This window comes from Lolium rigidum, chromosome 3 (genome assembly GCF_022539505.1).
Source record: "Lolium rigidum isolate FL_2022 chromosome 3, APGP_CSIRO_Lrig_0.1, whole genome shotgun sequence".
NCBI lineage: Eukaryota > Viridiplantae > Streptophyta > Magnoliopsida > Poales > Poaceae > Lolium > Lolium rigidum.
The window spans coordinates 254,272,554-254,282,707 of NC_061510.1; the positions used below are offsets into that span (position 1 = coordinate 254,272,554).

At 47.2% G+C, this 10,154-nt stretch overlaps 1 protein-coding gene across 1 annotated transcript; it reads right to left on the reverse strand.

Annotated features, from left to right (window-relative positions):
- Positions 1–3,906: 3,906 nt before the first annotated feature.
- LOC124703307 (RNA polymerase II C-terminal domain phosphatase-like 3) lies at positions 3,907–9,209 on the reverse strand. The gene is given in 13 exon segments (XM_047235531.1): positions 3,907–4,697; positions 4,810–5,114; positions 5,190–5,301; positions 5,386–5,675; positions 5,766–5,912; positions 5,994–6,151; positions 6,154–6,589; positions 6,850–7,892; positions 7,895–8,246; positions 8,332–8,392; positions 8,485–8,540; positions 8,607–8,745; positions 8,833–9,209. Coding segments are annotated over 13 exon segments (3,537 nt in total). The 3' UTR covers positions 3,907–4,636.
- Positions 9,210–10,154: the final 945 nt, after the last annotated feature.

The window sequence follows — 10,154 nt, forward strand, 5'->3', positions numbered from 1 at the left end:
AATAAAGTAAAGTAAAGCAAGACAATAACAAAATAAAGAGATTGGATGTGGAAGACTCCCCTTGCAGCGTGTCTCGATCTCCCCGGCAATGGCGCCAGAAAATATGCTTGATGCGTGCAATTAACACACGTCCGTTGGGAACCCCAAGAGGAAGGTGTGATGCGTACAGTAGCAAGTTTTCCCTCAGAAAGAAACCAAGGTTTATCGAACCAGGAGGAGCCAAGAGGCACGTTGAAGGTTGATGGCGCCGAAGTGTAGTGCGGCGCAACACCAGGGATTCCGGCGCCAACGTGGAACCTGCACAACACAATCAAAGTACTTTGCCCCAACGTAACAGTGAGGTTGTCAATCTCACCGGCTTGCCGTAAACAAAGGATTAAACGTATTGTGTGGAAGATGATGATTGTTTGCGAAGAACAGTAAAGAACAATTGCGTAGATTGTATTTCGGATGTAAAGAATGGACCGGGGTCCACAGTTCACTAGTGGTGTCTCTCCCATAAGATAAATAGCATGTTGGGTGAACAAATTACAGTTGGACAATTGACAAATAAAGAAGGCATAACAATGCACATACATATATCATGATGAGTACTATGAGATTTAATCAGGGCATTACGACAAAGTACATAGACCGCTATCCAGCATGCATCTATGTCTAAAAAGTCCACTTTCAGGTTATCATCCGAACCCCTTCCGGTATTAAGTTGCAAGCAACAGACAATTGCATTAAGTATGGTGCGTAATGTAATCAACACAAATATCCTTAGACAAAGCATCGATGTTTTATCCCTAGTGGCAACAAAGACATCCACAACCTTAGAACTTTCTCGTCACCGTCCCGCATTCAATGGAGGCATGAACCCACTATCGAGCATAAATACTCCCTCTTGGAGTTACAAGTATCAACTTGGCCACAGCCTCTACTAGCAACGGAGAGCATGCAAGAACATAAATAACATATATGATAGATTGATAATCAACTTGACATAGTATTCAATATTCATCGGATCTCAACAAACACAACATGTAGCATTACAAATAGATGATCTTGATCATGATAGGCAGCTCACAAGATCTAACATGATAGCACAATGAGGAGAAGACGACCATCTAGCTACTGCTATGGACCCATAGTCCAGGGGTGAACTACTCACACATCAATCCGAAGGCGATCATGGCGATGAAGAGTCCTCCGGGAGATGATTCCCCTCTCCGGCAGGGTGCCGGAGGCGATCTCCTGAATCCCCCGAGATGGGATTGGCGGCGGCTGCGTCTCTGGAAGGTTTTCCGTATCGTGGCTCTCGGTACTGGGGGTTTCGTGACGAAGGCTTTAAGTAGGCGAAGAGGTAGGTCAGGGGGCGTCACGAGGGGCCCACAGGCTAGGGCCGCGAGGCCAGGACCTGGGCCGCACCGCCCTGTTGTGTGGCCGCCTCGTCGCCCCACTTCGTTTCTCGTTCGGACTTCTGGAAGCTTCGTGGAAAAATAAGCCCCTGGGCGTTGATTTCGTCCAATTCCGAGAATATTTCCTTACTAGGATTTCTGAAACCAAAAACAGCAGTAAAACAAGAATCGGCTCTTCGGCATCTCGTCAATAGGTTAGTGCCGGAAAATGCATAATAATGACATATAATGTGTATAAAACATGTGAGTATCATCATAAAAGTAGCATGGAACATAAGAAATTATAGATACGTTTGAGACGTATCACCATCCAGCGCCCATGAAAGAGGATCCAGCCGGAACTTCCGCCCCGAGCGACCAGAACTTCCACCCAAGTTCCGCCCTAGTTCCGAAAATGCACCAAAACACCCCTGGATGTTACTGCGAGGAAATCGGCCGTTTTCGGAACTAGACCGGAAGTTGGCCAGAACTTCCGCCCCAACCGGAACTTCCGGCCTCCAGGACCGGAACTTCCGCCCAGATACCTCCAAGATGTTGTCCAGCCCCAAGTGAAGGGAATCCAGCCGGAACTTCCGCCCAGGACGACCGGAACTTCCGCCTGCTCGACTTTCAGCACAACAGCACTTTTCAGCATGTAACTTACCCCTTCGCCCCACCAACTATAAATAGCCTTGTTGGCTCAGATCTGAGATTAGACTTGATGTGAAATTAAACCTGAGCTTTGCTCTTGCCCCATGTGGGAAACCCTACCATAGACCCTAGATCTGGTATCACTCGATCTCCTTGTCGAATTCTTGTGATCTCTTTGGTGACTTCTATCAACAGTTGGTCTTTTGCTTGCACTTCTGCCTTTGGGTTTTTGCTTGCACTTCTATCAACCTTGGTCTTTTCACCCTTCTAGATCTCTCGGGTTCGATTCGTCGATCTCTTTGCGGGACTTCTACCGGAAGGTCTTTTCCTGCAACCTCTATAGAGTTGGTGGTTCGGGCCAACGAGGACAAACCGATTCGTGTGCGTGTGTGAGTTTGTATCCCCCGATTCCCCTACGTGTTCTTCGTGTTCTTCACGTTCTTCCACCTCACCCACGAATTCCACCCAAATCCGTGAAGATCGGGAACACCCTTGGGCTTAGCCCTTATCACACGGCCTTGCATGCAACAACGCCATCTCACTGTGGCAATCGAAAGGAGGCCAAGAGGATCAAGAAGGGCTAGCCAGGGGCGAGATGCAACCTGTCAACAACCACGCTGGAGGGACACGCCTCCACCGCCACCTGCGGACACATGGCGGACGCATGGACCGGAGCAAACCATGCCCTCCTTCCTTGGCTGAGGCCGAGCAGGCTCGTGAAGCTCCCGTGTTCGCGGCCGCGATACGAGCGCCGCCGTCAACGCCACACGCAGCAACCCTTCCGCCCACCGGGAATAGCACGAGGCGAGCCCGCGCCCGGTCCGTCCGGACCCATATGGCCCCCGAACCCATCCGGGAACGAGCGGGCGCCGCCATAGGCCACCACGCTACTCGTGACCAAGCAGCCCCGACGCTACCCATCGCGCCGCCACCCGTGTGAGACGCGACGCCGCCGAAACCCTTACCGACCTAGGTGCATCGCCGTCGAATGAGGAGGGCCCTCGTCTTCCTCCAACGTGAGCGGGGAAAGGCTGTTGTGTCATCGTTCGTTGGCACCACGAGGGCTTTGCCCGGTGGAGGAGGAGAAGGAGGCTACGCTGGTTGGGTTTCGCCTGCCCGTCGCTCGTCACCCGTGGGAGCGACGGGTACCGGTTCGGGAAATGAGGGCTTGCTTTGTCCGCTCCAATTTATGTGTGATACACAAATAAATACTTTCATATTGACCACAACGGAAAAATCAACATAAAAATACTATACATCATACTCTTCCATTCTTCTTGACTTCTAGGATATGACAAAATTTATGTATATAATTTTATTTAAACATAATTATACTCAAATAACACACCCCTATTGTTTATGTATATAATTTTATTTAAACATAATTATACTTGTAACCCCATTGTGATACAATATATCATAGCAATGCTATATACAATCTCGTTTTTTAAGTCGTGACATCATATGTGATACGGAAATTTAATTTGGCTCCCGAGATGCATATGCTCTCCCTAGAAAAAAAAATTATATTCGAGTCCACCCCACTACCTTAACTGGTTCAAATCCGATAGAACCAGTTACACAGATCGTCGTAAAACTATTATCTAACCCGCTTCCGAATTGTCAAACACGGAGTAACATATTGCGTCTTTCTAAAAAGGCTTATTATATTTTGGAATATATGTAAGTAAAATGCAATATGAAGATATCGTGCCAATTCTGGTCCCCTGTTTCGGAGGAATATAAATAAATTAGTTCTTACTGAATCCACACGTTGAGTTATGTTTGACACACATGTACGTTGTTTTTCATCATTATCTCCCCTACGTTTACAAGCCCATAACAGTTCCAAATTAACATTCGAACCCATAAGTTAACTTTGATAACTCCAAAAATCTTGAAATAGCTCCTTTCACCAACTGATCAAATATTTTGCAGTCTCTGCCAGAATTGACTCTGGCTGGCAAAAAAGGTTGCCCAATGAACCTGTCAAATCCTACCCTGTCACATCTTAAATGTCTCGTTTCATTCCAACGGGTGCTGCTGCACATCCACTTTGATGGGTGACAGATACTAGCTCCGTTCCAAAATATCATAACGTTATCTAGATGCATCTAGACCCATTTTGATGTGAAGATACAACTGTCAGGAAAAATTGCGTATTTTCGAACGGAGGGAGTACATCATACCTGCCACAGCCCATTGCTGTGACCAGACAGCAGCACACAGGTCTGCAGGAGGCCAATGAAAACATACCCTTACCAGAAACACACTATCTTACCATGTTACAAGGGAGGGTGGTGAGTCTTAGCAGATCCTTTTGGTTTTAGCATTTTTTCTTCCATGGTCTATCCAAACCCCAAGCAAGTACTCACCACCCCCGTTTTAGTACCTGACCTCTCTTCATTCAGGTTTTGCATAAAGCGAATTTCAGTACCTAGTTTCAACTGTGTTGTTCTCTTAGAAGCCCAAGTTTCTTAGTATGGTCATGTTTTTGACTTGTATTATGTGTTTATCTTATCATGTTAGGTTTTTCATGACCAGGACCATGTCCCAGAAGAATTCCTGGACTCCGGATGGGGAACCTGTGCTCAGGGGATGTTTTATTTTACTGTAAAATCATGCTCATTGGCCCGCCGGTATAAAAGTGTTGAAGCTTCTACCCTGTTGATGGCAAACATGGTAGGAGTCTTGGTTAAATGATGCAGCCTTTACAGAGTTGGTATTATTTAATTAGAAATTGGATAGAAGTAAATTCAGTATTATTATTCCTCACCATCCTGGATGAACGACGAATCTGCCTGTTTGTATTGCCCAATTCACCTTGTCAGTCCCGAGCGAGTTGGCAACAACATGAGTCACCCGATCATCAATCTGGTTCGTGCACACTGCACCAAACTGTTCTGCACTCTGCCATAGAGGATGCATGTGGGGGTTAGCCTCTCCAACAGGGAAAATCCGGCTAAAGACAATACGGCAGCCAACGAGGATCCTCCGCTGCTCAGATGCTAGTATGCTCCGCACATCAGCATCATTGAGGTTGGGATGAGAGAAGAAGTTTTGGTGAATGCGTCCAATAACCTATTTCAAGGTGTGATAAGTCTGTCAGTATCAAGTTGTATTTCAAAGTTAAGATGAGGAAAAGATCCATCATACCGCCAGTGAAGAAGCGAGAGTGCCATCCTCTGGCCTTTCATCTCGATCAATTTCAAGAAGTGATGGTCCAGGAAGACCAAATTGCCGTCTGCTGCAGGGAAAATAGGTGTATCTACAGAAAACCATCCACAGAAGGGCTTAGTAAGATGCACTCTATTCCTTCACGCTCGGGCAAACGTTTGGCAGAGATACATACCTCTCTACAACAATCATGTTGTTTTTGTTGTGTGGCCAGACTCTCACAGAGTCATCGATGATCACTACTGCAGATTCCATCCCCAATACCCCGTCGAGATCTTTACTTTTCGGTACGCGGTCATCACCGTCAAATGTATCGCCATCACCACCTCTTGAGTTGCCATCACCACCTCTTGAGATGACTCTCCCAGCAAACAGGGCCCCAGTAGGGTCAAGAACCTTAGCCATCTCAGTGGCATACAGTTTGTTCCCCATTGTGTACAGATGTAACTCGTAAAGCTTACTCGCCTACAGCATAAAAGCATCAAATAGAACAACATTCAACACAAAGTAGCAAAGGCATCCATGAGCAGTTATGACAAATCTAAGACAGCAAACCTTCTCAAGAAAGTTCCATATTCCTGGTCTCAGTTTGGTCCACATTTGCATATGATGGAAACGGAACAGATGACGCTCTGGCCTCTCCCGGTCTTGTTCTTCTTTCTTCCGCAGAATCTCTTCATGAATAGGATCCACTTCTATAAACTGAATTGGAAGTGCACAATACTAAGTTAATGAACTCTTCAAATAGTGAAAGAGGTCAAGCCATAGGCTACAGTACAATACCTTAGCGGAATTGAGGAGAGTGTGATCCAAGTCAAGCACTAAACAAAGTTTCCTTGCTGAAAACATTTTGTGCTGTTCCATGATCCGTCTTGCCCTTTCCTTCTGAATGAGAGCCTTCTGCTGGTCATCATAACCATTAAGGAGATCATCAAGATCCCCCATTGGTTAGCTGGTGGCGCAGCACCAAGTGTTGTACCAGGAGCAGCATTAGTTGCTCCATCAGCATCGGGATCATTCTGTCCAGCAGCTAGTGTTGGATCTGCCCTATTTACACTGACTGAAGTTTGCTGAGAAGTAACAAGTGATGAAGCAGCTAACTGTGAATTAGAGACAGGATCCACCGTACTTGTGCTCATGATGGATGGCCGAGCAATGTTGGACAACGAGACTGGTTGAGAAGGCAAAGCACTAGTCTGGAAATGCTCTGCCAGTTGTTCGCGGTTAATCAAAATGTCTTTGCTATCTGGCAGGACAATTTCATTGCTTTTGGCTTGCTCGGCGCTTGTTGTATCGTTCTTCTGCGTGCTGTTATTGTGGAGGACACGGCGAGGATCACGAGGTTTCATGCGTATTACTCCAGCGTCATTTTGTGAGCTCTACAGATACAGCAAAACTTATGATCAGCACAATCTTAAAATAAACCAAGGAATTAGCACTAATTGAAGATTAGTTCAAGTAACTATTGATACTGGATAATCTAAAAGTTCATATAACCTCAGCAAAAATTAGTTCAAGTAACCTACTAATACTACATAACCTATTCAAAATTAAGCATTGTGATTTCAAATAATGAAATCGAAGTCACTATAAACTGGAATTTATCAAGAAAAGATAAGTGCAGTAGCAAGAGCTTTACCACAGGGGTTGTTTGCATGGGACCTTGTGGCCTATTAGAAGGAATTTGTGCAACTTCTGTCTTTAGAGCATTGCCAGGTGGTATAACCATGCCAGCAGTGACATTACTTACAATGCAACTAGAGATACCACCTGAAGCAGTTACCATCTGCTGAGTTTCTGAAGCTGACCTCTTTTGCTGTTCCATTTGAATCCAATTCATGAGCACTGTCGGGTTCACAGCAATGTCCTTAAGCACTGCAGGCAATGAAGTAAATGGAGCAGCACTGGTCTGTGGAACTGAATTAGGTTGAAAGGTGTGGAGGGTTCCAGTACTTATTCCTGCACTATTTGTGATACTACTTGCATTGCTAATAAGTTGACTATCCGTCCTCAAATTAGGATTTCCTGTTCTCTTGGTTTCAAGAATTGTATTCTGATTTGATTGAACCCTGCCAATTGAATAGGAGCAAATGTTACTTCCATCTGTACCTGGTGGTACCTGCATGTCTCTGGAATTCTCGGTACCCCCTCTAGTTCTTTTCAATGCACTTTCATCCATCAAAGGTTGGCCAACTGCCTTGTGCTTGCGGTTATTATTTGATACTACACCTCCCAAGGTAACATCTTTGGAAAGATTCGGTTCTGCAAAATTCACACGTCGATTTGAATCTGCAGTACCACTAGGATCACGGTTCAAAAACCTGAGCCTTGGATCTCTACTTTTAGCCAAAGACTTCAGAGCATGGTTAGGTCCTGAAATAGAATGCTCAATTTGTTTGGCATAACCTAGAGAACCAACTGCAAAACTGTCATTGGTACTGACTGCACTAGGTCGCGTATCAGGTATCAGGTTCACACTTGGCACAGCAGTCTTATTATTAGAAGCTGAAAAGCTTGAAATATCACCAAATATGTCACTATCTTTGTCTCCAGATTTATCCCCATCACCGGATGGGGTTGGGCTTGGAAGATCATCACTTGCAAAAGTAGACTTCTGGCTGTACTTCTGGCGGTATGAAGAAAAATCCTTCAGCGCATCATTCATGGATGCATACAGAACCTTTTTGAAGACTCAACTCTTTCAGTCAAAGATCTTTCAGGTGCCATTGGAAATGCTCCAAATCCAATGGGTTTTGGCACAGGAAAAGGTGGTGCATTATCTCGGGTTGGTGAGGGCAAGCTATTTTCGTCGTAATCTGCATGAAGATCCAACAAGGGGCTAACCATTCTATTCTTTGCCGGCATCTCCATCGAAGGCAAGCAAGAGCCACTAAATGGATTTCCTACTGCTGATTCAAAAGGTGGTCTCTCTGATGGAACAACAACATTCGCTGTGTTAGTGCCAGAATTGACATTTGGACCATTGGCATTGCCTTTTCCATCCTCAAAAACTAACTGTCTCACACGACTATCGAGCTGTCAAAAGAAAAGAAACCCAGAAAGTCAGCTTTAGAGCACAACCTACTTACAATGAGGCACAAGAGCTACGAAAAATACAAACCTCATCTCGCTGGCCGGGTGTTAGCATGTCGGAATATCTGTTCTTTATGTGAAAAAGCAACCTAGCAATTTCATAGGAGACCATTTAGGTTATAGAGGTAAAAATCAGTTTCATTCAGTAAATTATTATTAGCAAAAGATGAATTCAGTTTACTTCAAGAGCATGTTCTTGTTCTGGTCCCTCTTCAGCACCGCATATGAATTAGCCACCTACAACAATGAAAAAGATGTGAGCCTTACGGTTCAGAAAGGAGACAAGCCAAGAGTCAGTCTTACAGTGGTGATGGTGTCAATTCCAACAAACGCCTGGTGCACAAGTGCATCAAGCATAGGCATGGGGCTACCGCTCTCTGGGAACAGCGGCTTCAGGCCCTCAAAGCAAGCGCGCAGGCGTGCACACGAGCCCTCAAATGACCTACAACAGAACATGAATGACTTATATCTCTCAGCAACTGAATCAAACACCAAGCACATTATCTTTGCCATGAAACATCAGCCATACTTCTCAGCTTCCTCGGTAGAAACCATCTCAAGCTCCTCCAGTATACTCCCCACGCTCTGGTCAAAATCCACCTCCTCCTCATCCTCATCGACGGCCACAGCAGCAGTATTGCTACTCCCCTGCACAACCACCGTCTCCAACTTCTCCGGCAGATCAGAGTCCAAGTCGATGGTCTCTGGGTGCATACTCGGAGGGGAAGAGGAGCTCTGTACGGCCTCACCTTCCTCAATCTCGCCCTCTTCCTTCTCCTCGTCCGAGGTGTCCACGAGGTGCTCCACCTCGTCCTCGTCAGAAGCAGGCCGCGGAACGAGCGGCTTGTTCTGCACTGCCTGCGCCCACGCAAAGCTGTGGAACGCTGGCGCGTAACTCCGGGACATGGTATATCCCATCCAAACCCTAGATCTCGGGGCCGCCGCCGACGCCGTTCCGGCGGAGGTGGCGCCGCCGGACGACTCCTTAAAGTCTGCGGCACTAATCTCTTCGAGCGACTCGGATGAATCGCCGTCGGACGTGTCCCCGCCGCCACCGGCGGTAACGAGGTCCCCACCTGGCGCGACCACCGCCGACCGCGGGCGCTCCCTCGTCATCAGCACGACCAGCCTCTCCTCGTCCTTAGGCGTGACCGTCAACGCGCATGTGCCGTCCCCGGCGAGCAGCTCCGGCGATGCGGGGTGGGGGGGGGGGGGAGCGACAAACCGCCTCCCAGCTCTCGTTTTATCCGGCGACCCGGAGCTCAATCCGCAGCTCCCGGCGGCGCCGAGCAACCCAGCAGCCACCGAAACACAGCAATCGATCAGAGCACCGTCAGATTCGCGAGGCCCCGCAACGGATTGCGCTGGATCGGAGGCGCGCACGAGGGTAGAAGAGAAGACAGCGCGACGCCAGATTTCAGGGTGGCCGGTGGAGCTCGTGAGGCTTGGGCAGAAACTTATACAGAACCGGAGTTTGAATCGGACCGTTTGTGTTTGATTTCAACGGGGTCGGATGCGGACACGTCGCGCCGGGCCTGTGGCCTCACAGGGGTGGGGTTAGTTAACGGACGTTAAAAACGGCGGCTTTGCTTCTGCCATGTTCATATGTTCATTCGCCACTCCCCTGCTGCTTTTGTTGGGTTTATAATCATGGAATCCAAGCGCTAGATACTACTGCATTCATGCTTCTCGTATTCCCTCCCTATCCTACATGTTTATGTGGGTAATACGTATTCCCAGTTGCTAAATGGTGCTCGGAGGCTCGTTGACACTTTTGAGCCTCCGTTTCATGTCTGTTCGATGTACAAGAAAGTTGTGCTTGATCACACCCGTCGATCCACCCGTTGTACA